This window comes from Enhydra lutris, unplaced genomic scaffold, assembly GCF_002288905.1.
Source record: "Enhydra lutris kenyoni isolate GAN:26980312 unplaced genomic scaffold, ASM228890v2 scaffoldscaffold4, whole genome shotgun sequence".
Taxonomy (NCBI): domain Eukaryota; kingdom Metazoa; phylum Chordata; class Mammalia; order Carnivora; family Mustelidae; genus Enhydra; species Enhydra lutris.
In genome coordinates, this window is record NW_019154088.1 from 52226600 (window position 1) to 52254487 (window position 27888).

The 27888-nt window shown below is 34.4% G+C and overlaps 1 protein-coding gene across 4 annotated transcripts in view; it reads left to right on the forward strand.

Moving 5' to 3' along the window:
• LOC111160030 (kinectin 1) overlaps window positions 1-27888 on the forward strand; it is a 108352-nt gene that overhangs the window by 56051 nt on the left and 24413 nt on the right. For all 4 annotated transcript variants that reach the window (XM_022522820.1, XM_022522810.1, XM_022522801.1 and 1 more), the window contains exons 11-32: window positions 1869-2035; window positions 2434-2502; window positions 3993-4030; window positions 4719-4809; window positions 5165-5233; window positions 5755-5792; window positions 5942-6023; window positions 6896-6964; window positions 12809-12843; window positions 13256-13346; window positions 14036-14104; window positions 14945-14982; window positions 15840-15930; window positions 16103-16171; window positions 17241-17278; window positions 18145-18235; window positions 18312-18380; window positions 18852-18889; window positions 21547-21637; window positions 23866-23934; window positions 25064-25101; window positions 27155-27245. In XM_022522820.1, the coding sequence (XP_022378528.1) occupies window positions 1869-2035; window positions 2434-2502; window positions 3993-4030; window positions 4719-4809; window positions 5165-5233; window positions 5755-5792; window positions 5942-6023; window positions 6896-6964; window positions 12809-12843; window positions 13256-13346; window positions 14036-14104; window positions 14945-14982; window positions 15840-15930; window positions 16103-16171; window positions 17241-17278; window positions 18145-18235; window positions 18312-18380; window positions 18852-18889; window positions 21547-21637; window positions 23866-23934; window positions 25064-25101; window positions 27155-27245 (1541 nt within the window). The remainder of the gene's footprint in view (window positions 1-1868; window positions 2036-2433; window positions 2503-3992; window positions 4031-4718; window positions 4810-5164; window positions 5234-5754; window positions 5793-5941; window positions 6024-6895; window positions 6965-12808; window positions 12844-13255; window positions 13347-14035; window positions 14105-14944; window positions 14983-15839; window positions 15931-16102; window positions 16172-17240; window positions 17279-18144; window positions 18236-18311; window positions 18381-18851; window positions 18890-21546; window positions 21638-23865; window positions 23935-25063; window positions 25102-27154; window positions 27246-27888) is intronic.

Genomic DNA, 27888 nt, shown 5'->3' on the forward strand with positions numbered 1-27888 from the left:
GGAAATGAGGTCTTAACTCCCACACCATTCCTCCCTCCTTCCCCTCACTCTGCCAGCGTGGTTACGCATACTTCTTGATCATGTCAGTATTCATTGTTGACATCATTATAACAGTGTAGCTTAGTCCTGAGCCAAGATAAATATTAAAACTGCAATTCTTCCCGTGAACGATGTTTTCTTTCCTAGAACTAATTACTGCTTTATGTTTTTGACTTGTTTGATTTTTATTTTATGATTTAAAATTTTACCTATGGTTAAATTATTATCCTCTCTCCTCTGCCTGTCTCTCAGCATATGAGGTAGTGGAGAATCTTTTCAGATTTTCCTGGGGATATCCCTCTGGAGTCCCCTGTCTTCCTGTTTCAGGACTTGTTTGTTTTCTAGGTTGGCTCCATAGCTGTCTTCCTGAGACTACCTGTATTCTGGATACTATGTTACTGCCATCTTTCTTGCTTTCCTCCTTCATTTAATTGCATATCTTTTAGTCCCATGAGGGCATGCCTCTAAGTACATTTGTTAAGGCTTTGCATATCTGAAAACGTTTTTATTTTTTCTATCTTCATACTTGATTTGAGTTTGATTGGATGGAGAGTTCTAGGTTATTCATAATTTTCCCTACAGAAGTTTGAAGGCATTAATTCAGTGTTCTTTCACTATTGCTGGTAAAGAAATATTATGCTCTTCTGAGTTCTAATCCTGGATCTGACCAGTATGTTTAATTATAAGTTCTTTTTTGAGTTCTGTTTCATTCTGTTATTAGTGTCTTGTTATGACAGCAACATCTTTTAAAGTATACACACACTTGCGGGGCACCTGGGTGGCTCAGTCGTTAAGTGTCTGCCATTGGCTCAGGTCATGATCTCAGGGTCCTGGGATCGAGCCCCACATCAGGTTCCCTGCTCGGCAGGAAGCCTGCTTCTCCCTCTCCCACTCCAACTGCCTGTGCTCCCTCTCTCACCGTGTTTCTGTCAAATAAAATCTTAAAAAAAAAAAAAAAAATATATATATATATATATATATATATAAACAAACACACACACACACACACACACACACACACACACACACACACTCACTCACTTGCATTTTCTCTTTTTCCCTTTATTTGCTTCTCTTCCGTGGTGGTTGTGGTGGTGAACTTGTTTATTTTGTGGGGCCAAGAGGTAGCTCTCATGATACCTAGTACCTCCATTTCCTGAGACTTTCCAGATTTTTCAGACACCTTCCCCTTCCATGTTAGTGATCATCTATTTCCCCATTCATTTTATCTTAATTTCTGGATTTGGAGTTAATTCATTTCTGATTGCATCAAAGATAGTTTGTGTTTGTTTCTCATTTTTTTGTTGTTGTTGTTTTGGGGTCATTGCTAATAAGAGAAGCAGACAGAAAAGTTGTACTTCATTCTACACCAGGACATTTGTCAGCCCTCAACAACTTTCTCTGTTTTCTAGGTAGGATTGTACAGGAAATTTATAAAAAATTCACTAGATAACTTACTAAAGTGTCTTTGGGGATATAAAGAATGCTTTCAAGAAATGATACAACACTTTTAAGCATTCATGTACCATTAACTTAACACATTTTTGAGAATATATTGTGCACCAAGCCTTGGGCACTGCTCTGGATATAGAGAAAAGGTAGTTCTGATCTCAGAAAGTGTACTTCCTAGGTGAGGATCAGAATTAGTATAGTGTGGCAGGTTCTGTGATAAAGGTAAACCTGGACTGCTCAGAGGAGCCATGTGCAGGCGGGGGAAAAGAGGAGAGATTCAAGGAGTTTTCTTCTAGAGGAGATAATGCCTGTGCTAAAGATGAATAGTAGTAACCATGCAAAGGAAGAGAACTTTGTAAAATGCTGTTTGGTTACAGATTTACAGAGCAAATTTGTGGCCAAAGAAAATGAAGTACAGAGTCTGCATAGTAAGCTCACAGACACCTTGGTATCAAAGCAACAGTTGGAGCAGAGACTAATGCAGTTAATGGAATCGGAGCAAAAAAGGGTGACCAAAGAAGAGTCTTTACAAATGCAAGTTCAGGTATCTAATTCTCTTTTTGAGAAAATGCGTGTCTGTAGAAGAGAGAGGACCATCTACCTTATCCTAATTGTGGAGTGGTGATGAATAATTATAACTTAATCTTTGAGCAGTTGTCACAATACGGTGTGTTTGAATATGTGCTTAAAGATGTCCTCACTCAGTCTTTAAGTTCTTTGTGATAGATTAGGGACAACACAACCTATTCTTAATTTACCTTCTATATCAACTCTCAAAATATAGTGCCTAGTCATTGTTGTTAAAATTATGGGTTTTGGAATCTGAGAATGCCTTTTTAAAGATAAACACAAGTTTGTACCTCATTTAGTTCATGTACATTGGTATATTTGTTAATAGCACACTCCCCCCCCCCTCTTCTTTTTGGTTGTTATTTATGTAAGGATATTTTGGAGCAGAACGAGGCTTTGAAAGCTCAAATTCAACAATTCCATTCCCAGATAGCTGCCCAGGTAATTGTGCTTTCATATTGCTTGTCGTTACTAATATATATTATAATAATGATAACATATTATTACCAATATATAATATAAATACATATAATTTAATAATGATAGAATATAATTCTTAGCCATTAAATTAATTGTCTGAATGCCTGTTGAGTGCCAGGCACTGGATTAGTAGTTGGGAAACTAGTCTGTGAATCAACACTGATAGTCCTGATAGCCCAACACTCTGATAATTATGTATATAGTGTTGTGGGAAAATACCAAGAAAGAAGTCCAAATCCAACTAATGGAGAGTTTTTACCATAGGAGGAAGAAACGTTCATAATCTTGACTCAAAACAGAAGAAATTGCCCAAGTGGTGTTTAGAATAGTGGTTTATGTATTAAAAATGCTTACTAAATACTGACTGGCCATAAGGGAAAACTTTATATACCCTCAGGTGGTAGCAGTATGTTAATAATATAATACAGTATGTTAATAGATAATGTGTGCAAAAAGATTATGTGTGCAAAAAGATCACTTTATGTGTGCAAAAAGATTATGTGTGCAAAAAGATCACTTTAAAACTTCTGTTTAGTAAGTGGGGACACCTTCCAGAGTTTTGCAAGTTGTATTGTTAGACCTGTTATACTTTGGCAACATTGCTTTTTAACATAGTTATAGTCTAAAGTGTATATATCTATAATACAATATTAAAAAAGAAAAACTTCTAAGTACTTATTTCTGTAACATGTACTGTTCATTTCAATTCCTCAACTTCAAAATTCTAAAAATTGTAGAAAAAGTACTAGTTTTTTTCTACCTTAAAAAGTAATTTTAACATTAAAAACTTGTTTTTGAGGTTCAGGCAATTTCAAATTCCCAAAACTTTGAGATTGCACATATTTGTTTCTAGTTGTTTTCTTTGTAGAAACTGTAATCAAAAAATGAACTAAGAATTTTTTACTATAGAGGAGGATGTTTGTATATATGTGAATGTACATGTATATATGAATTATCAATTCAGAGTGGATTAAAGTCTTAAGTTATTAGCTGTGAGGTAGCTCTAGAAAATTTATCAGGAATTAAATATAGAATGCTATAAGTATGTTTTTGAAAAAGAGGAGCATGGTTATTACTAAATGACTTAATTGTTACCTTAATCATGAACTGTATCATTTCATTATTGGAAGTTGTTACTAAGATAAAGATGAAACATGGCCTTTGTAGGTGTTTTTCTTGTATATTGTTACTTATTGTCAGTTATATAATTTCCAGGCCTGGCAGTTTGTTTCATTTGAATTGCTTTATGCAATGTAATTCCCTGATACTGGTTGTTGGTGATCAAGTTGCTTTCAGAATAATAGCTACTATTTATTGAACACTCATCATGGGCCAGATACTGCCTTAACAACTTGATATACATTAATTTCTTTTAATTTTTAAAGCTGTTTGATTATTGTACAACTTTTAGACTTAAATGCTTTTATGTTGACACTGTTTTTCTTTCTTAGACCTCTGCTTCAGTCCTAGCAGAAGAGTTACATAAAGTGTAAGCCTGCCTTTCTACACTTCTCTTATAATTGCTTAGTCACCACTAAATGATACGTGTTCCATCAAAACTTATGATTTACTTTATATTCTGACTTGTTCAGAAAATACTCTTACCTAGATCTGGAGCAACTTTTGCTCTCCCCCTTCCCTCAGTGAGTTGAGTTCCTAAACTGCACATTTTGTGTTTTTATGTCTTCATCGTAAAAAGAGTTAGGGAACCTTTTTTTTTTAATGTGGGCTTTAGCAGTGAAAGAGAATTGTGATTTGAGATTAATGGAAGTAAATTAGTTTTTGTGCCTCATAAGTATTTATTACCTACTCTGTATTTTAACTATACGGTGGTATACCCAAAACAAGGTTCTGTTTTTAGTGTATTGTTTAATTTGCATAGACATGGCTCACTTGAGTTCAGAAGATCTAAAATCTGGCTTTGGCATTACCAGGTTTGTGAGCTTGAGCAAATTACTTCTTTTACCTCAAGTTTTAAAACAGGGGTATGTATTTTAGGAAGTTGTAGAATGTATATGATAGATACTACTAAACTGAAAGGAACTACAGAAATGGAGGGTACAGATGCATGAGAAACTACTTAACTAAGCGTGAGCATATTTAAGGCTTTTAATCCTTCGATTTGTGACTTGACTTTGAAATGTTTATTGAATATAAAAATGTACTTCCTGTTAAAGGATTGCTGAAAAGGATAAGCAGATAAAACAGACTGAAGATTCTTTAGCAAATGAACATGATCATTTAACAAGTAAAGAAGAGGAACTTAAGGTACAGTAATTCTGATAAATGGCAAGTTATTTTATAAGCATTGAATTATCCTGATACGGTAATCAGTATGACCATCTATGAAAAATGGAAAATACTCTAAAGTCATTTAAAAAGTGTCTGTCTCTTTATTAAGCTACAAAATCCTCATTAGCCTTCCAAGAAAAGAAGTTCAGAGGATTTTCTCATATGATGCAATTCACAATAATTTGGGATATATGCTAAATAACAGGAATTGATGATTTCCTTTTCCTATTTAAGAAATTGTGATTTGAGGCCTTTACTTTGAGACCTTTACTTAGGTAGAAGAGATGCTTTACAAAGCATATTTACATATTATTTTTCCTTCTTATTCTAGGACACACAGAATATGAATTTCTTATTAAAAGCTGAAGTGCAAAAGTTACAGGCCCTGGCAAATGAACAGGTAGATCTTTATAGCTGTTGAGCTGTTTACGTCAGAATTTGACCTTGTCTATACTTACTTCCATTGGAATTGCAAGCCCTAATTTCATTCATATACATAGTAAATATAATGGTTATTTGTGTTTGGTTACATGGCATATTGTTGAAAGCCTCTTCTATTTGACCATGACTATCACAACCCACCTAGATAGTACTATTTTCATGTTGAAACTCATGTTTGATCAAGTGAATTGATCACTTTTAAGATCTCTGAAGAATCCACTAAAACATTCTTAATGTGCTCATTTGTTTTAGCCTTCTGCTATTTAATCAAAAAAGGATACTTTCATTTGGATAAAATTTGATGAGTGAGAAGTACAAAATACTGGACAGCAAAAAGTATTACAAAAATATGTAGATACTGCTTTAACATTTATTTCAAATATACGGAAATGCAGCTTTTCAGTACATAAAAATAAGAGAAAGAATGGTTTTGAGTGCTTCCTAAGAAATGATTTAATTCTCATCCCATTCCAAACACAGGCTGCTGCTGCACATGAACTGGAGAAGATGCAAAAAAGGTGATTAGAGCGTTGCTGTACATGGAGCCATTCATACATTTATGTTCAAGTATAGTTGCAGAAATTATTGCTACTCATAACTGATAGTTGTGCACATAATTTATGTAAACCTTTGTGTGAATTATTTTAATTGTTTTTTTTTCTCATAGTATTCATGTTAAGGATGATCAAATAAGATTGCTTGAAGAACAGCTACAGTGTGAAATTTCAAACAAAATGGAAGAATTTAAGGTGTGTGATTAAGCTTGTCAGCTGAGCTTAGAACAACCTACTAAAGGTTTCAGTTGAAATGAGTCTAATTGTACTAGTTTTTATATGAAATCACCCTGAAGCAATGTTTCTGTAGTTTATTTGGGGATTATACGGACAATGAATGTTACACTTTTTGCCTGGATTATCTGTTCTTATAATAGACTTTTGAAATTTGTTTTGCCTCAGTCTTTGCTCTACTGTGGTTTTCATTTGGTAGTCTGTGATAGTTTTAATTGCCTCCATTGTCAGTGCAGTGCTAGTTTCTGGTCATGGCCTCTCAGCTTGAGTTGGAGTGCATTGGGACCGCTGGGGTACATCTCTTCATGTGTATGATTTTTTTTTTTTTTTCTCTTTTTTTTTTTTTTTTTTTTTTTTGCTTTTATTTAATAGGAATCCTGTAAATATTCACTTAGGAAAGCAGGATTTCCCAGAATCCATTGGCATAGACTGTTTCAGTTCTTTGAAATACATATGAAACAATTCTAAGCACAGTGTTAACACTGTTCTGTTTTGGGATAAACCACATGACTGAATTGGGAGGCTTAGTTAAAACTAGTTTTAGAGATCATTGTACAGGTGGTTTTTACTAGTCCTGTATTTTTATATTTTGGAAATATATTCATTGAAAATGAAAAATGGAAACCGCATGAAATTTGCATTGTATGTCAGTATATAATTCACCTGTCACTTTAAGTATATTTGAAGGGTTAATATGGGTTTGAATGGGGGGGGGTTGATTTTTTTTTTTTTAACCTATTCAAATGATTGCTTTATCTTTTCTTTTCTTTTTTTTTTTTCTGCTTTATCTTTTCTTAATAGAACAGTAAATTGAGATTTTTTTTTTCCTTCAGATTCTAAATGACCAAAACAAAGCATTACAGTTAGAAGTTCAGAAGCTACAGACTCTTGTTTCTGAACAGGTAAGGCTTTAATGAATTGTAAGGCAGAAATATCTAATATTAACAAGATCTGATTCTTCTTAAATAATAACCACCTCATTTTTGAGGAGTTTTGCTGAATTATGGGTATATCTTTTCATTGCATTTCAGTTCATCTTGTGCTTATCAAGTGTCTAAGAAAAATATTTTTCTTCCTTGAGGGGAAGCTAATGCTAACTTCCTGTTATAAGCACTTAAAAAAAAGTGCCATAGAATACAAAAAAAAGTATTTTACATTCGGTTCTCAGGATAAAAGTCTTTATACTTTTGGAGCCTTTTTTCTAAGGCAGCATGGTTTCTTAAAAAGAAAGTGGGTTTGAAACCTGCTACCAGTACTTAAAAGCGGAGTGATGTTGATCAAATTGCTTAACCTTTTTGAGACCTTTTATTCCAAGTCTCTTACACTGAGATTTTATTTATATCATAAGCTTGTTAGATTTAAATGGGGACCTTTATGTATAGTGCTTAGCCTAGTGGTTGGCATTAAGCAGGCATTTTAAACCTCAGTTCCTTTCCCTTAGAATATTTATTTTTTCATCTCCTCTCTACCCCCTGCTGTCATCAGACTCTTCTGTATTTATAGCAATCTATCAAAACCGTAGCAGCCTTAGTATGCATGGCTTCATAAACTGGAGCTCTAGGCAATGTCCGTTCTATGGCTATTCCTAAGAGTTGCCTTTGGACTTTTCTCCTACAGAACTCTTCAAATTCCAGGGTTTAAAAATACTCTAGAAACTCTTGATATTAGATGACACATTAAAATAGCTTTGAATGTTTCTCTAATAGTGTTAAACTTGGGGACTTGTATTAGAAGCTGAAATGTAAGTTGCAAATGGTAGCACTTCCTTTCAAAGATATATGCTTTCATTTTTTATTTGAAAATTCACGTTGTGGAGGTATTAAATTGGTATAAGTAGCTGTTTTTCAGGTGAGCCACATGCTGTGGAAGTATTTGTTAATATCTGTTCACTTTTCAAGAAATAATCTTATTCTCTTCCTCTTAAATATGATAGTGCCTTGCATAATCTTTATTATTTTGTATATACTTTACCCTTGCAAACAAAAGGCAGTAGAGGAGGTAATGCTAAACTGATGATATTTAGTGTAGTGCGGGGACATGACTTCATGCCACTGTAATCCTAAAATAATATTTAAGTCTTACTGTTAAATCTTATTTCCCTTTGTTGTCGTATAGCTTATAAGAGTTTCATTTCATCAGTTGTAAGAATTCTCCCCCCTCAGTTTATCATCTCTGAAGTCTGGATGTATCTTAGAATCTCTGGTTAGCTGGCAGCATTTAAAATTTTAGTAGCTACATAAAATACCAGGGGGGAAATGTAACATTAATGACTTGGAAGAGGTAAAATGTGATTGATAATTTTTGATTGTGTTACCTCTTGCCCAGAAAAGCAGAATGTTAAGTTGTGAGTTGGTTATAGAGATTCTGAGAAACTTATTTCAGTGTATAAGCTTTTAAATACTTCCTAAAATTAACTTCATGAAAGGGAAAACAAATGCCTAGAAATGTATGACTCTGTTGTGGAATTTCAGTAATAACGGTGCTGGTAACTCTTACATTTAAATAGAAAACCGGAATCTTTACAAATCTTTTAACTTTTAGAATCTTTTAATCTTCTAGTTCTGCCTCATTAGACAGGAACAAAACCAATAGCTTTAAATTTTTCTTTTTCTTAAAGAGAATATGATGATGATTTAAGAATTGCCATTCTAATAGCTTACATAAAATTCCCCAGCGTATGTGTGGAAGTTAATATTAAAAAAGAAAATCCTCAGGACGCCTGGGTGGCTCAGTGGGTTGAAGCCTCTGCCTTCGGCTCAGGTCACGATCCCAGAGTCCTGGGATCGAGCCCCACATCGGGCTCTCTGCTCAGCGGGGAGCCTGCTTCCTCCTCTCTCTCTGCCTGCCTCTCCGCCTACTTGTGATCTCTCTCTCTGTCAAATAAATAAATAAAATCTTAAAAAAAAAATCCTCTAATTTCTACCTTAACCAAATCAGCCTTCTGATACTCCTAAGATTCCCATGTACTTGTAGATATTCTATTAGAATAACAACTTTTTGCATGAGATAGGTTTTAATGAATGAAGAATAGTTTTAGGAAGTTTAATGAAGAGTCCACAGAACAAAATTTTATAGCTACATTTTTTAAAAGAATTTGATAGAGAAAACTTACTTTGTGGTACTAATTTAAGATTTGCCATTTGGTAATTCTTAGAACTTTTCTTCTTCTTAAAGCTCTCTTTTTTAAAAATAGTTTAGAAAACATGTTAACTACGATGGTATGTTTTGGTTGTAGTTGTGACTTAGCTTTCTCATCTTGGCAGACCAAAGAACCATCTCTTTGGCTTCTTCTCTGGTTATTTTTATTGCTATCGCTAGTGAAAGAAGAGATAAAGATTAGTGTAATCTTAATTTCTTTGATTTCCACCTTTCTTTAACCCCTTCCTATCCAGCAGTCAGAGTTCTAAGTGACAGTTGAGAGATGAACAGTTTAGTTATATAAAAAAAAAAAAAAAAAAAATTCAGTCTTTTTGCTTCATGGATTTTTATCGGGGAGGAAAAGATTGAGCTTATTGAAACAGAAACCAGTGATGGTGCCAAGTTGTTGTTTCTTCAGGTGTAAGAGACAGAAAGACAACAAATACCAGGTAAGGTAAACTGTTTATACACTAAAGAGGGCAAGGCTCCATGCTGATATAAGCCTATATGATAATCCTAATGAAGCAAATAAATCAGTTACTTACTAGGATCTCATTTATTCAAAATAAAACTTCTGGGGAAGCAAGGTTCTGAGTTATCTTTTTTTTTTTTTTTTAAAGCATAGGGGCAACATTTTTATTCTTATTCTAGGAGATTTTTATTAAGTAAAAACTATAGGGGTAGGAAATTCTTTCCTCTTTGCCCTGTTGCCTGTTTGTTTTATTGCAGAAGAATTTATTATTGTATTAAATGTAGTTTGGGAAATTGTCTAGGGAGAACAAAATTGGATTGGGTTAGGCCGGTAATGTTAAAAGTAAAAAGGTTGGATGGATGCTAAGCTGGTCACTTTTCTGCAATTGAATATTTGGTAAGCTGATGACCGAGAATACATGTTAAAGTGTATCTCTGTTAAAGGAAATTAATTTTATTCAGGTTTATGAATTGAGTATATGCTAGGTACTATGCTCCATGCTGAGGCTACAGAGATGAATGAGACTTGGTTCCTACCCTCAGGAATATGGCTTTTAGTGTGGAGATAGATGTGTAACACAGAAAAGTATGATGAACAAAATTCTGTAATTGTGGTACAGGGTTGGAGGAAGAGATAATGAATTCTATCTGAAGGACACTGAGGGTAAAGAAGCACCATAGAGAAGGCTTGATTTTGAAAAATAGCCATTAGTTTGCCCAATAGCTAAGGGGAAATCCAGCTCAGGGAATACAGTATTAATACTTACCTGGCAGGGGAGATATGGTCACAAAGGTGTTTTTCCCAGGGCAAGGCTTATCTATTGCACTCCGAATGTGCTGACTCCTGCGATTTCCCCAAATGTGGGAAACTCAACTGCATAATTTGTGGTGGTGGGGGACTGTGTTTGTGCTTTCCCCTGTTTAAAAAAAAAAAAAAAAAAAAAGGTCATGGGTCATGGCAGTGTGTGGCCAAACTGGTGTATTCATAGTTTATTGGCATGTTGTAGAAAGTGCAAAGGATGCAATGTAAGGAGTAGAGAAAGACAGGCTATGGCCCAATCATGAAGGACTTTGTATGCTGTGTATGGTCCATGAACTTGATCTAGCATGTTGGTAAATCCCTGAAGGATAATTGCAAGGATGAATAAGTGTCTTGTCTAGCATTTTAGATCACTCTGGTAACAATGAGGTATTTGAATTTGTGTGGGGGAGGAGTATGTAGGACTAAAGGTATAATGCAATAAGTGATTAAGGTGCAGATAACTTGAACTTAATAGTGTTGTCTTTTTTTTAATTGAGATATAATTGACATATAACATTAGTTTCAGAAGGACTAATGATTTATGTGTTGATAATGTGAAATGAGCACAACAAAAGTCCAGTTAATAGTTAACATTCATCACTATACGGTTACAAAATTTGTTTAATCTTTTTTTTTTTTTTTTTTTTTTTTTTTTTAAAGACTGCAAGTGTGTGTGCGCTCTAGCTGGGTGGGAGTTGGGGGAGGGGAGGTGGTAAGGGAAAGGGGGAGAGAGAGAGCACCAAGCAGGGTCCACACACAGCATGAAGCTGGGATGTGGTGCCTGATCTCATGACTGAGATCATGATCTGATCTGAAATCAGGAGTCCAGTGCTTAACTGACTGAGCCTCCCAAGTGCCCCTGTTAAATCTTACGTGAGATGGCCATCATCAAAAATAAAGATGGTTGGGACGCCTGGGTGGCTCAGTTGGTTAAGCAGCTGCCTTCGGCTCAGGTCATGATCCCAGCGTCCTGGGATCGAGTCCCACATCGGGCTCCTTGCTCAGCAGGGAGCCTGCTTCTCCCTCTGCCTCTGCTTGCGATTCTGTCTGCCTGTGCTTGTTCTCTCTCCCTCTCTCTCTCTGACAAATAAATAAATAAAATCTTAAAAAAAAAAATAAAGATGGACAAAAACCCATCTTGATGAAAAATTTGTAAACTTATTGCATGATTCATATTCGTAGTTTATAAACCTGACTTACTATACTTTTGACAACTCCAGTCTCCTTTCTGGTGATAGGGAAATTTTTCCCATTGGGAAGTTTTTCCTGTGCCCCTCACAAAATACTCCTTGTAGGCAACAGGCAGAGAGAAGTATAGTGTGGTATTGTGATATTTGAGATGGATGAAGCCAAGGGTCTAACCTAAGGCATTGAAGAAAAGGGGGTTAATTTTAGAAATATATAAGAAGTGGAGTCTCAGGACTTGGATTTGGCAATGGAAAAATTAATAGTATTTGTGAAAAGGGTTATAATAGAATTGGGGGAAAAGTAAGAAACTAGAAAATTAGAGAAGTACAGATAAGGAATGGGATGGGCGGGAAAAATATTCAAAGAAAACACCTCAAGTCTGTTTTGGTAGGCTATTTAGCTGCCTGAAGGCTTACGAGCTAAGGGGGAAGCCTCTCTTCTGGACACAAAATAAATTATAGCAGTGGGGACTTTTTGTGTTTCTGGAGAGATGCTGGAAGGGAAGTAGTTAAAAGTGGGGGTCAGCTTACATGTCCTGTTTTAATGCTTTACAAGGAGAATATATTCATGTGTTGCTCCTGCAACTTACAGTCAGTTTTAAAACATTGTATATATTTGTCTAGGTGGTGGTCACATAATATCTACATGTTAAAAATTAATTGATTTGTATATGGGATTTTTGCACTTGCCCATATAAATGTTATACTTTAGTTTTTAATGTCAAAAATCAATTTATTAGAAGAAAGAACAAAGCCTCCCTTCTTGGTCTTCAAGGCTTTAGAGCCTTGAATTTTTTTTATATTCAAAGAACAGAATTGATACAGAATTAAGGCAGATTCTCTTCTTTATTCTTAAGATTTTCTTTTATGGCAATTAAAAATTATTCAGAAGGTACTGCTTCATTTTACTGGCTCATACTGCATCTTTTTCTGTGTCTTTTGTGTAGCTGCTTCTCTTTTGTCTTGTGTTTTCTAAATTAAGTAACACTTCAATTATTATCAGTCTTCAAGTATGGCTCACCTTCCTAAATTTTGATTCTAATTAAAACTAAACAATTTTCATAGAATTATATTTTTAAATTAGTTTTACATCATGCAAACTTAGTAAAATTAAACGTTTTTCTTTTTGGGGGTAATTTTTATTTTAGCCTAATAAAGATGTTGTGGAACAAATGGAGAAATGGTAAGTTTAAATTTTTCTTTTTATATTTTAATGACTAATTTCTACCAAATTTGAGGTAACAGAATTATTAACTATATTAATTTAGATTTTTAAAGTGCTCTTTGTACTTCATAATGGAAGTATGGTGGCATGCTGTTGGTGGCATGCTGTTGATTGGTTTGATTTGGGATTACATTAGGTTTGTGGTGTTAGGTGTAGGAATGATTTTATTTAGGCCATTATGTATTATTTGACACATTTTACTTCCGGGTTAAGAAGTACTTTTAGACCATGATCAGAGATCCTCAGAAACCTTTCTAGAAATTAAGTTTATAAGAAATGAGAGACACAGGAGTTGATTGATATAAAATATTTAGCATTGATAGTATTTACCTTGAAAAATGGTTAATATATTTTAAATTTATGATTTCAGTATTCAAGAAAAGGATGAGAAGTTGAAGACTGTAGAAGAGTTACTTGAAACTGGACTTATTCAAGTGGCCACAAAAGAGGAGGAACTGAATGTAAAATATTTTGTACATTTGTTTTCCTTGTGAGTTTGTCAGTGAACATGAAGGGAATTACTGTAAATTAAGATTTTTTCCATAACTTTTAAAACTTAATATTAGTTGTCCACATTTAATGAATATATTATTTCTTTTTTCTGTTAAACTTAACATTTTATTAGGAATACAAAAATGCATAGTTGATGGTAGCATTCACTGTCTTAATGAAATACTTTTTTTTTTTTTTTTGGTTTGTAATTAATGCTTCCCCACCTCCACCATGCCCAGATGATAACTAACAGACTTCATAAGTTCATGAAATAGTATTAGAGGCCAGGGAAAGGAGAGACTCCTGTTCTGTTCTGTGATTATCATTAGTTCTAACTAACTTGATTAGGACAGGGTTGCTGGAAGAAATGTTAAAAGATGTATTTGAGTTTAGGGGGAGAAATAACTTAAGTGGTATACTGTGTGCTCTTGAGGTTGTGGAAACATAGGTAGAAATACTTGTGGGAATAAATGAATTAAAAATTCATTTGAGTATCTCTAGAAGTTATAGAATTGTAGACATGTGTGACAAAGAGACTTCTGGGTCTTCCGGAGAGGGAAAGAAGCAGCTAAAGAAAAATGAGAAATGAGGATATTTTGAAGATAGCTAATTTTTTAGAAAGTTAAGAGTGTGTTGTGCTTCTTTATCTTTGAAAAAGGCAATAAGAACAGAAAATTCATCTCTGACGAAAGAAGTTCAAGACTTAAAGGCTAAGCAAAATGATCAGGTAATGTATTCAGTAGATCCTGCAACTGTTCTCTTTTAAACAGTGCACAAACCTGTTCAAATAGAGCAAGTCTGTTGTTTATTCCTCCTTTCACCAATGTGGAATTTGTCAGTCATAGTTTTTGTTTTTGTTTTTTTTTTAAGATTTTTATTTATTTATTTGACAGACAGAGATTACAAGTAGGCAAAGGAGATACGCAGAGAGAGAGGAGGAAGTAGGCTCCCCGTCGAGCAGAGAGCCTGATGTGGGGCTCGATCCCAGGACCCTGGGACCATGACCTGAGCCGAAGGCAGAGGCTTTAACCCATTGAGCCACCCAGGCGCCCCTGTCAGTCATAGTTTTAATCCGTGAATGATTAGTGACTTGATTAACAGTATTAGAAGCTGCAATTTTTTGAATGCTGACTATTTACCAGACACTGGGTAGCATACTCTAGATAGGATGTCATTGCCGCTTACTGCAGGTATAAAAGTTCTGAGTGTACAAATATGGAGAAAGACTCTAAATAGCAGTAGAAGGAGCTATCTGGAATTAGGCAATTTCCTAGTTCTCTTTTCTTCTTATCTGGTTAGAATTATTAATAAATTGTAACATGTATCTGTTGATTTTTTTTTTTTAGCCTACACTTTCCATAGGTAGCCTTAAAGCTACTTACTTTTAGAGTGCTTTTCATTTTCATAATTAGAACATTAAAAAAAACCTAGAAAGAATCAATTCCTGGGTTTATTGTTATCATTTGGATTTTGGTATAATAGAAAATTTAAGGATAATATACTCTCTGTTTCTGAATTCATTAATATTTTGAGCAAATTGCTAAGTAGGATACTTTCCTATTTCCAGGTTTCTTTTGCATCTCTAGTTGAAGAACTTAAGAAAGTGTAAGTGGTGATATTTTTAAACTGGTCTTTCTCTTTTGGTCCATTTTCTTAGTGCTCATAAATCTTGTGCAATTTAGATAGCTGTATGTTTAACCTTCACTCTAGAATTTTTCACTGCTGGATTAAGGGAATTTCATTGTGCTTTTCTAGTGTAGTGTGATTGCTAAAACATTTATTTCTGTAATTGATTCCAATTATTTTCTTGTGGCATCGAACTGTTAATTTTCTGTTTCTGCAGTAAAAATTGAACTATTAAAAAAAAAAACCAGGTTATACTGGATATGGAGAGCATGTATCCTCTTCTTGACCTCTGTAAAGTTTGATGCCATAATTGTGTATACATTCTGCTACTGCTTTCAGAACTCTGGAAGCCAATATTGTTGAGAGAAACTTGATTCTTCCCGGTGTTTTTCAGGGTATAAGTCATAACATTCTCTGTGCACTTTTGAAGCAGATCACCTGCTTCTCCTTGTGTGTATCAGCTTTAGCCATCTGGTATTTACTGATTAATTCTCATTTAGGAATATTTCCCCACCGCCTCTTTTTTATAGAGGGTGGACAGAGGCAGAGAATCTTAAGCAGGCTCCACACTTAGTACTAAGCCTGATGCTGGGCTTGATCTCAGTACCCTGAGATCATTACCTGAGCCAAAATCGAGAGTCATATGCTTAACTGACTGAGCGACCCAGGTGCCCCTCATTTAAGAAGACTTTTAAGTATGTTTTTCCCTTCTTATGTGCAAGCTACTTTGCTATTTTATTTAAAATGGGAAGAGTTCATTTGGATGACCCCTGTTGGTGCTATTTGTTTATGTCTTGATTTCTATTAAAGTTTAATACTGTATTTCTTCATCTAAGGATTCATGAAAAGGATGGAAAGATCAAGTCTGTGGAAGAGCTTCTGGAAGCAGAAGTTCTCAAAGTTGCTAATAAGGAGAAAACTATTCAGGTATTGGGAGAGAGTAAACTGTGTGCTGGGTTTTTTTCTTCCTTTTTTATTTTTTCCCTTGTTTATCAGCTTTAGTGAATATCATTTAATTTCATGTGTTTGTCTGACATTGCATTTTATGTCAATTTCTGTGTTTCCATTGTCCAATTTTGTCTGTTTTGTCATTGTCAAGGATTTGAAACAGGAAATAGAGGCTCTAAAAGAAGAAATAGGAAATATCCAGCTTGAAAAGGCTCAACAGGTAAAAATCCCAGAGCCATAGCATGACAGATTTGTTAGTGTATGTGTTTATGAGCTATTTGGTTTTTTTCTTGTTACTCAGAAAAAAACTTTTAGTAGTGTGCTGTAAGTATTTTGGGTTATGTGCATTTTTAAAAAATGTATTTTATTTATTTATGCCTGATTTGAGAAAGTGTTCTTGATATTTTATTCAATATATTTTTTAACTTTTAAAAATTGTTTTCTGTATTAATGTTTCATTTTAGTTTGCCAAGTTAAACACAAAAGAGTTTGGTAAATCTTTTTTTAACCTTTTTTTTTTAATTGCATGGATTCAAATGTTTTGTTATAGAATACGTATTGCTTAACTTTTGCCTATAGAACAAAATACAGACTTCATTGGGGGGATTTCAGAGGTAGCCGGAGATTACTGGACATAGATGGGGTTTGGTGAGTTTAATCTGATAAGGCTTCATTGAAAAAGTAAGATTGCATAGAAGTGAGGATTCATCCATTCATCCAACAATATTTCCTGAGTTCCTTCTGCTTGTGAAAGCACTGTGTTAATGATTTAAGATAATGTGTTGAAAGAAACAGGTTATGATGAAAAGATCACAGTTCTCTAATATAGATTGAAAGGTTAGGAAAATCTCTTGAGGAACTGACATCTAAGCCAAAATCTGAAGGAACTCTGAGAAGACAGTGGAAGGTAAAAGTTGGTGTTGAATAACTGTACGATTTAAAAAAAAAAAAAAAGGACAATGTTGAGTACTGTTGAGTAGACAGCTTGGAAGACTGGAAAGAAGAGCTCTGATACAGTAGAGAGGTATATGTACAGTTACTACTCTAATTTTCACAACTTTAGAATTACCACATTATTTAGACTTATTATTCACATTTTTATTTTGTTACTCTTACTGTCTTTGGAATCAAGAGAAGGCAAAATCCAAACACATCTCATTTTGGCATGAATAATTCAGCTAGGATCTTTGTAATTTGAAGTGTACACATTTTAAAGTTTATCATAAAGCATAAGGTCAGTTGAATGGATTATAAATAGCTTTTTTTCTGCTTTTTTCTTTCTATTTCAGTTATCTATTACTTCTCAAATTCAGGAGCTTCAGAACTTGTAAGTACCATTTCTTTCATTGCCCTTTAATATCTTTTTCCACAGGTTAAATATAAGTATGTATAATTCAAATACAAATACAGTATAGTTACAATGAAAATCAGAGCTTCTTTTCATTTAATTTCACGTAGTATTTTTAGGAATATGAAATTATATCTCAAAACGTTATCATAGTTTTACGTTTTCACTAGGATTTAACTTAAGCTTTTTGATGGAAATGGGGATAGAGTGGAAAGTCTTATTTTTCATAATCTATAATCTGAATATGACCTCGGACTGAGATGTTGCTCTTTGCCCATTTTAATAGCCACTGTGAAACTGACTATGTATTTCATAGCCAAACCAGTGGTAATACGCTGTCTGATTTCCTGGTATTGATTTAAAGAAGATGATATGGAGTGAGAGTAGAGCTACCCTAATTTATTCACTATCTGGATCTGTAGTGATAGATGGAAATTTTTTAATAATCCTATACTTACTTTCTATACTTACTTTCTTAAGATTTTATTTGAGAAAGAGCACACAGAGAAAGAGAGAGAAGACACAAGATGAGCAGGGGGAGGGGCAGAGGAAGAGAGAGAAACAGACTCCTCATGGAGCAGGAAGCCTGATATGGGGCTTGATCCCAGGACTCTAGGATCATGACCTGAGCTGAAGGCAGACTCTTATTTGACTGAGCCACCAAGGCACTCCAATCGTCTTATACTTCTTAATTTATTATCTGCAAAATCTTGTATAGTTTTGTACTTAAAATATTTAGTTTATGTCTGTTTACAACCTAAAATCTACTTCTCCAGTCCCCAATAATTTTGGTTTGTATGGTTCTGTAATATTTTCACTGATAGTTCTTATTAACTTATTTTCAGATTACAAGGAAAGGAAGAACAGATGAATACCATGAAGACTGTTTTAGAAGAGAAGGAGAAAGACCTAGCCAATCGAGGGAGATGGTTACAGGTAAGAAGTTAAAAACAAAAGTAAACACCTTTTTTATACTTGACTGTCAGTTCAATTCATACCAATTCTTTTTCAGGATCTTCAAGAAGAAAACGAATCTTTAAAAGCTCATGTTCAAGAGGTAGCACAATGTAACTTGAAAGAGGTATAGTATAAATAGATTACCAGTGCATTACATAAAAAGTGAGGAGTCTGTTTTATATTATGCTAGAAAATAAAGAAGTTAGTATACTCTCTTAGTTTACTTGGCATAAAAATACTGTACCGTAGTTGTGGTGTTGTTTATAAAATAAGTTAAATTTTATCTTTTTCAAGTCTTTCTGCCTGATTTGTCGGCCTAAGCCTAAAAGCATTTCCCATCCTTACTTTTTGAGATTGACTCTTAAACTTACCTAAGTATCCGTGTTTAATTGGTATATTAATCTGTAATCCTTAATAAATGGATATACAAAATTCAGTTAAAGTTCATTCTATCTTTGTGGATAGCCTAATTTTAACAAAATTATGTCTTTATGTTTCTATTTTATTGGTGCTTTATATATAGTACATATACTTTGTAGTTTGTAATACCTGATCTTTTTGATGTTAGAATTAAAAATGTGAATCTCTTCCTTAGGCATGTTCTGCATCACGATTTGAAGAACTTGAGACTGTGTAAGTATAATTTTATACTTTTGAGACTGTGTAAGTATAATTTTATACAGCATTTCAAAGAGGAAGTTCTCATTATTTTGCAGAATGTACTTGAATATCATGAGTTTCTTCTCAGTCATTTCTTGTTAAATTAGGAATTAAAGTCCAGAGGCATATAAGCTAATAAGTCTCTTTCGGTGTAATAAAACAGTATCTCTCAGTGCTTTCAGATACATGGGGATATTATCCTTTCCAAGCCCTTCAAACCCATCAACCGGAAGATAATCTTAGTTATAACCTTGATGAAGATTATTTAATCTCTAAGAAATAACTTGCTTATTGAGAAGAATGGTTATCTGTTTTCATACCAGTTACTGTGCTAAAGAATAAAAATATTGAGTCTGATCAGCACAGAAGGTACTACTAGTCTTTAGACGTTCATCCTAGCAAATTTTTATATTAAAAAGTCTGTTCTCTTAACTTTAGCTAACTAAATCAGTTCACAGTGGTGAGAGGGATATCTGGACTTCATCTTTTTGGCATACTATAGAATTACTTTAAAAAGATTTTTGCTTTACTGTGATGCCGTCAATCTTTATGGATGTTTAAGAAGTGGCCCTTTGAAACTGTGTCTTTAAAAGTAAGATATTGAAGACATTAGGTCATTGTCTTTATGAGGACAAAGGAGATGTCTCTATTCTTGACACTAAAATTCTCATTTGTACAACTAATTGTTTATCATGGGGGCATTGTATAGTTATCAAGGTACTTGTTTCATTTGCTAATAGAAAGCTTAGAGACATTTTTCTGGCCCATTTGTACTAGGTATATAAATCATTAAAGTGTGTGATTTTTTAAATTTTAATTTTTATTTATTTTTTTAAGATTTTATTTATTTGACAGAGATCACAAGTAGGCAGAGAGGCAGGCAGGGAGAGAGGAAGGGAAGCAGGCTCCCTGCTGAGCAGAAAGCCCAATGCGGGGCTCAATCCCAGAACCCTGGGATCATGACCTGAGCCGAAGGCAGAGGCTTTAACCCACTGAGCCACCCAGGCACCCCATTTTATTTATTTATTTTTTAAAGCGTTTACATATTTATTTGACAGAGACTACAAGTAGGCAGAGAGGCAGGCAGAGAGAGAGAGAGGGAAGCAGGCTCCCTGCCGAGCAGAGAGCCCGAAGCGGGGCTTGATCAGCCCGATGTGGGGCTCGATCCCAGAACCCTGGGACCATGACCTGAGCTGAAGGCAGAGGCTTTAACCCACTGAGCCACCCAGGCGCCCCAAAGTGTATGATTTTAGATCTATTTCTGCATCAGTTTTCTTTTTTAAAAAAATTAATAGGGGCCCTTTGGTAGCGCAGTTGGTTAAGTATCTGCCTTCAGCTCAGGTCATGATCTCCATCCTCAGGTCCTCAGCAGGGGGTTGGCTTGAACCTCCCCCTCTGCTCCTTCTCCATGCTTGTGTGTTCTTTGTCTCAAAGAAATAAAATTTTTGATAAAATAAAAAAATAGAATTAGGTTTGTGGGGGGAGCAATTTTAGGTTTACAGAAAATTGAGAGAAAAGTACAGTTTCTATTTTCCCCCCACCTCCATCCTGTTTCTCTTGTTAAATCTTGTGTTAGTGTGTAGGTGTGTTACAATTGATGAACCAGTGTGGAAATACCGTTAGTAACTGAAGTCTATAGTTTCCATTAGGGTTCTTCTGTCTTCTGTGGGTTTTGAGGAACGTATAATGACATGTATCCATCATTACAGTATCATACAAAATAGTTTCACTGTCCTAAAAATCTTCTGGCTCTACCTGTTCCTCCCTTCCTTCCTCCAAATACCACCCCCCACCACCCCCAATCTTCAGCTACCACTGCTCTCCATAATTACTGTCTCCATAATTTTGACTTTTCCAGAATGTCATATAGTTGAAATCCTACAGAATGTAGGTTTTCAGAATGGCTTGTTTCACCTAACAATATGTATTTAAGTTTTTCTGTGGTTTATCCCCAACTTTTGAATCCTATTCTACATGTGTTCTCCTTTGCCATTTTTCACGTAGACCTAGAAACATTTTGAAGTTCTTTCTACATTAAGGTGGGATAAAAATAACTTTCAGTTCAGCAAATATTTGAGAGCCGGTTTTATGCCCTTTTGCACAGGAATACTGAAATGGCTAAGATGGGTTCTTGCCCTGAGGAAATAGATAAACAGATCAGTTTAATAGTGCTGGGTGTTACTGAGGTCTTTTACTTAGGTTGACCAGGGCAATTGGGATTCACATGAGCTAGATAGAGTAAGACTTACATCTATGTTGGGTAAGGGAGAACCAGATTAAATTATATGTAGCATAGCTTTACAAAGGCTTGGCCATATTTTAAGTTCCAGTGTCAACTAATAATGGCTTTATTTTTTTTTTAATTTTTTTATTTTAGATTTTCTGCTTCGATAAAGCCATGCTTGCTTAAGAAATGCTAACTATGAAATAAACTGTAACAGTTTTATGATGTACTTTGAGTTGAGTGATTCTGGAAATGTTTTTTAAAACATTTATAAATTGCTGTAATCTGGAGAAAACATCTGTTAGACATTGTTTCTGCTATCTTTTTTTCCTTAGGGGTGGTATTAAAGTCTGGTTGTCCTTTTTTATCTGTATAACTAAATATAAGGTCTTTATAAAAATTCTAGGTTGAAAGAAAAGGAAAATGAAATGAAGAGAATAGAAACTGTACTAAAAGAGAGGGAGAATGATCTTTCTAGCAAAACAAAGCTGTTACAGGTGAATATATTAGTTAAAACTAATTATTGTGTGAATGAATTATTGTCTTTGCATATTTTAAACAATTTTAACTACCACAAAAGAAAACCGGATAGAGAGATTCTTTCCTCCTAGGCAGGTACTGAGTCTCATTCTTCAGAAAATTAGCACTTAATGTATCTTTTGAGAAAGTGTCCATTCATAAAATATGTGTGTACTTGTTTTCAACACAGTGTATTCAACTATACACAAGTTTGTATTTGGCTTTTCTCCCTCTATTATTAATGTTTTTGAGATCTTTCCACATAAGCACATTTCTGTCTTCAAGTTTTAGTGGCTTTGTGGTATTCTGTTGTATCATCTGCTGTCATTTATATAATCAGTCTTGGTTTATGGATGCCTAGATTATTTAGAGTTGTGCTTCCTATTACAACAGTGAACATCCTTGTGTGTGCATTGTCAATACTTTTGCTAGTATATCTGTATTTAAAATTCCAGGAAACAAAATTTTGGGTCAAAAGTTATATAGTTTCTTTTTCTTTTTGAAAAGAGGTAGTTAAAATTGAAAATCCATATCTTCTCATTCCCATGTTGTTAAATTGAAAGTATTGAAAGAACATTAATTTGAAATGAAAGCAAATTTTAGATGGCTGCATTGTTTCCATCCACTCTTGCTTACATTTCTTGCTCCAAGTGTTCTGTTGCGTTCTTTCTCCGCCAAGTGGATTCATTTTAAATATTGTTAGTGCTAAATCACCCTCCAAAAGTTTTTTTTAACGCATCTACTGCAATAGAAGGCCATTTCCTTTTCATTCTCTCCCAACACTGACAAAGATGAAAACATTTGATACTATGCTTGAAAGATGGTTGGATTGTTGTAATTTGCATTTGATTGTGAGAGAAGTACTTCATTTGTCTATTAATTGGCCTTTAATTTTTCCCACATTTTTTTTTTTCTGGGTTGACTTTTTCTCACCAAATTAAAGCTTTTTTTTTTTTTTTCCCCATAATAAGAGAAGTTAACCTTTTGTCACGTAAGAAGTAACTTGTTTTCGGGACGCCTGGGTGGCTCAGTTGGTTAAGCCGCTGCCTTCAGCTCCGGTCATGATCCCGGGGTCCTGGGATCGAGTCCCGCATCGGGCTCCTTGCTCAGTGGGGAGCCTGCTTCTCTCTCTGCCTCTGCCTTGGCCTGCAGCTCTGCCTGCTTGTGTTCTCCCGCTGGCGCTCTCTCTCTCTCTCTCTCTCTCTCTCTCTGACAAATAAATAAATAAATAAAATCTTTAAAAAAAAAAAAAAAGAAGTAACTTGTTTTCTTAAATTTTTTTAAAATTTCATTTGTGTTTTTCTCCCTACTTTTGGAAGTTAACTTTTATATACTCAAATATAAGTAATTTCCTGAGAAGTCTTGGAATGAAAGGTATCTCTCACTCTATGATTATAAAAGTATTTTCACGTTTTGATATGTTTATAATTTGCTTTTTTGTTTGATGTCTTACTCTGTAATTTATTTGAGTAAGTTATGAGAATAACATTTTAGCCTTGGGGGAAAAAAAGGTTAACCACATTATTAAAGAATCCATTACTGCTTTACTGGAGTGGTTCTGCTTTCCAGGGAACAATGTCTGGAGACATTTTTGGTTGTCATAGCAGGTGGAGGGGTGCTAGTGCATATGGAAGATGGAGGCCATCGATACTGCTGAACATGCCAGAGTATACAGGATGGTCCTGTTTTTGTTTTTTTTTTTTTTTTAATTTTATTTATTTATTTGACAGAGAGAGATCACAAGCAGGCAGAGAGGCAGGCAGAGAGAGAGGAGGAAGCAGGCTCCCTGCTGAGCAGAGAGCCCGATGCGGGGCTCGATCCCAGGACCCTGAGATCATGACCTGAGCCGAAGGCAGCAGCTTAACCCACTGAGCCACCCAGGCGCCCCTAGGATGGTCCTGTTAACAGAGAAACATCCAGCCCAAAATGTCACTTAGAACTTGACCTACTGATCCGAAATGTCACCCTATACACCTTAGAGGTATTTGGATCTATTTCTGGATCCTGCACTCTTCCATTGAGACATACTCTCAGATTGGTACTGAGTAATTTATTCTAATTTTATACTGTGTTTTAATATAGGGCTTATTTTTAAATGATCACTTAAACTACTTTAGAATTACCCTGGCTTATATGGTATGTTTCAAAAATTTATATGGAAAATAATCTCTGTGCAGGTATTCATGTTTAATTTTTGTTTAAATAGGAAGTACAGGAAGAAAACAAATTGTTCAAGTCTGAAATTGAGCAAGTTAAGCAACAGAACTACCAACAGGTAGGTACTATTAGGTAGCTTGCCTTTCATTTATGTGGTAAAAAGTTACATAACTCCTAACTTTCTATAAGTATTCTTAACTATTTTGCCTTTTTATGGAGACTAAAGTATCTTGTTTTATTTATAAGTGTTTAGAAGATGTCCTTAAAAAGAGTAATTTACTATGCCATATGCAAGATAAAATAATCTATAATTTATAAGGTATATGCAAATAAATTGCTACCTATATTCTAGCTCTTTTATATATCTCTGTGTTTTCAGATCCTCTAGAATGTTTTTCTTAGCAATTCAAAATCCTATAGAGGTCAGTTTAACTCTAGGTGTATACCGTATTTCCTTCCTCCTTTCCGTCCCCACCACCCTCCCTGCAATTTAGTAATTGGAGAGAAACTAGGAAATGTGTAATGTTATGAATAATAGTTGACCTCTATTTAAAATACTTTTTCAAGGTATAATTCTGCTTAGTAAAAATAAAATGGAAATGTGTAATTTTTTTTTAAGGTGTTACCAAAATATAGTTTGATTTTTCTGTAAGCTAGAGAGTATTATGAGGGTCCAAAGAATGTGTTCTTCTTAGCAAGAAGATTATAGAATAGTGGTTCAGTTTGGGAGATTGTAGTCATTCAGTTTGGGAGATTATAGTATAGTAGATAAGTTTGGGAGATTGAATGTAAATACTGTATGTGAAAGTCTGTGTACTTATACGTATTATGTAGAATTTCTGTTTTTACATGGAAGCTAACTTTTCTTAGTTTTTCTTTTGACTTCATCTTAAGGTTTTTGTGTTTGTTTTTGTGTTTGGGTTTTTTTTTTTTTTTGGCTTTTGGAAGTTTAATATAGTCAAATAAAAATTATACAATAGGAAGATTTAGGGCATTAGCTCAGTGCTTTACATATATTGGAAATTGATAAATACTTGTTAAATGAAGAGTTTATGTTATGGCAAGGAAGATTCGATTTAATACTCAGTACTTTTCCAAATTTATACATATTTTTATTAAAATTACTTGGTCACATTGTATACAGAATATATAGTGTTTTTATCTTTGTTAATTTATATCTGAGAAGAGCTTTTTTGTAGTTTTGTAGAAATAACTATTTTGAAATAACATTTAACTTTTTTTAATAGGCATCATCTTTTCCCCCACATGAAGAACTATTAAAAGTGTAAGTAATAATTTGATGCACAGTTTGGAAAGTGGTAATCGTTTTTATGTGTTAAACAGTTCTCAGATAAGAATTTAATGTACTTCAAATGGCACCTAATTTTTCCATTTCTGTTTGGATTTCTTGAACTACAGGTCACTAGCATTTAGCTATGCCCTTGGCTAAACTGATGTGCTTTTTTATGATATTTGGATTTTTGTTAAGGGAGATTTTAAGGTTTTTATACTTTAGAAAACATCTAATAAAGCTAAAATACATATATGTATATATATATATTTTTCAAAGATTTTATTTATTTGACAGTGAGAGAGGGAACACAAGCAGGGGGAGTGAGAGAAAGAAGCAGGCTTCCCACTGAGCAGGACCCTGGGATCATGACCTGAGCTAAAGGCAGACGCTTATCGACTGAGCCATCCAGGCGCCCCAAGTTAAAATATATATTTAAGCCTTTATTTTCCTTAAATTATCTCCGTTATCCTTCTAGTATCGTTGTGGAATTGAATGATGCAAATAATTTTCTGCTTCTGCCCTAAAAAAAAAAAAAAATCTCAATCTTTATAGTTGCTTGTTTTCTTAAAAAATTTATTATCTTTTTTTTTTTTTTAAGAGAAAGCTGAGAGGGGGTAGGGACAGAGGGAGAGGGGAAGGGAATCCCACGCAGTCTCTGCGTCCAGCCTGGAGCCCCATGCACAATCTCATGGCCCTGAGATCGTGACCTGAACTGAAATCAAGAGTCAGATGCTTAACTAGTGAGCCACCCAGGCAACCATAGGAGTGCTCTTTTAAAGAGACATTTTTTTTTTTTTGTGGTGCAGGTTTATTTTAGAGAAAGCTCAGAAAGGAGGAGGGACAGAGCGAGAGGGAGAAAAGCAGAGATTCCCCACTGAGCAAGGACCCTGCAGTGGGGCTTGACCTCGTGACCCTGAGATCCATGACCAGAACTGAAACCCAGAGTCAGATGCTTAACTGACTGGGCCACCCAGTCACCCTTAAGGAGACTTTTTTTACTAAAGCATTTTTCTTTCATTGTTACCTTGTATTTTTCTCTAAAAGGGTATATTTAGGGTCATTTCAGCTAAGTTGGTGTGTTTGAATATTCTAGTTGTTATTACGTGTATCAGGTGATAAAAGTAAATATTCTTTCATCTTGATTCATTTACAAGGTTGTTGGTTTACTAGTTTAGAATTATTTACTGGTATATTGAGTCTGGAGTTTGTATAGAGCAAAGGTCAACAAACTTTTTCTATAAATGGCCTGTAGTGAACATTTTAGGCTTTGTGGGCCACAGAGTTCTGTTTTGCAACCCCCCCTGCATTTTTTTTTTTTTTTTTTTTTTTAACAATTCTTTAAAACCATAATATCAGCTCTTGGCTTGAGGGCCAGACCAAAAAAGATTGGTTTGGGCCTCGAGCCCTAATTTGCCAACCTCTTACATAGAACCTACTCTTAAGGAGGAGCTATTTGTAATTTAACTTTCTACCCAAGCTGCTCTCAACTATAACAGAATTGAATTGTGAATCTTTGCCATTGTTTTCTGCATTTCTGGGAATTAACTAATGTATTAGAATTAGAAAAACCTGAATCTTGAGAATGTTATGAAAATGATGATACCAACCTCACATTAATATCATACTTCTGTTGTGGGTTAGCCATTTAAAGAAAGTCACAACTAATTTCATTACCTTTTGGGAAAAATATCAAAGGGAATATGTCTATGTCAGTTTTCACTCTTCTGAAAATAGCTACCTCCCTGCCGCAGATAAAAATAGAAAAACTGTAACTACAGCAGTTCATATATTCATGAACTCTTTCTTAAGAGGATGATTTCTCTTGAGCACAAATATCATCATGCCATATTGTAAAAGCCATTTTTGAAAGTAAGGATGTATCACAAATAGGTTTTCTATGGTGACAATTAATAGCTAAGCTTAAACAAGAGTTTGCTTGTTAATAAGTTTTGCAAAGCATCATCTACTTGTTTTTATTTTGTAGTAATAAATACCTTCACTGTTTACCTAAAATGTTGCTATGTGTATTTATGTTCTGGTTTAGAATTTCAGAAAGAGAGGAAGAAATAACTGGTCTTCAGAATGAGTTAGATTCTTTGAAGGAGGCTGTTGAACACCAGAGGAAGAAAAACAATGTAAGCAAATCTTTGTCAGAAATAAAGCTTTTCTTTTTATTCACTGAAATACCATGCATCACATTTTTTAAAAATTTACTTCTGTAGTTTTCTTCTTGATATTTGTAAGAAAGTACTGTTCTGTGTGTACCTTTTTGGGGAGGATTATTAATCATTTTGTTGGAGAACAGATATTTTAATGAATAAATGAAAAGACTAATTTGTGTACTTCTAATTATCATTTTAGATATTGAAACTATAATTACTACAGCTTCAGATTTCTTATTTTTTTAAATACAGCTAACTTTCTGTTGAACTTTTATTTGAAAAAATTATTTTTTCATCTCAGTATTTTAAAATCAGTGGCATCTCCTTTTAATTTGACTGGGCTACCCTTTTTATAAACCAGAAGTAACCCAGTAATTGAAACCTAGTATTTTCAGTAATTGTCTTTCGGAGCCTTGTGGAACCTCCTTTTTTAAACTGACAGTTGGTTCAGATTTTTGGTAATTAAGAGTGTTAGGGGCCTTAGAACCTTAATACATTAATACTAGAATGGGAAGGGGTAGTGCCTAAGAAATTTAACTCCTAATACTTTTACTGAATAGACAGTGAATTTAGGTGATTTTCTTAAATTCTTTTTGACCAGAAGGTGATACCTGTA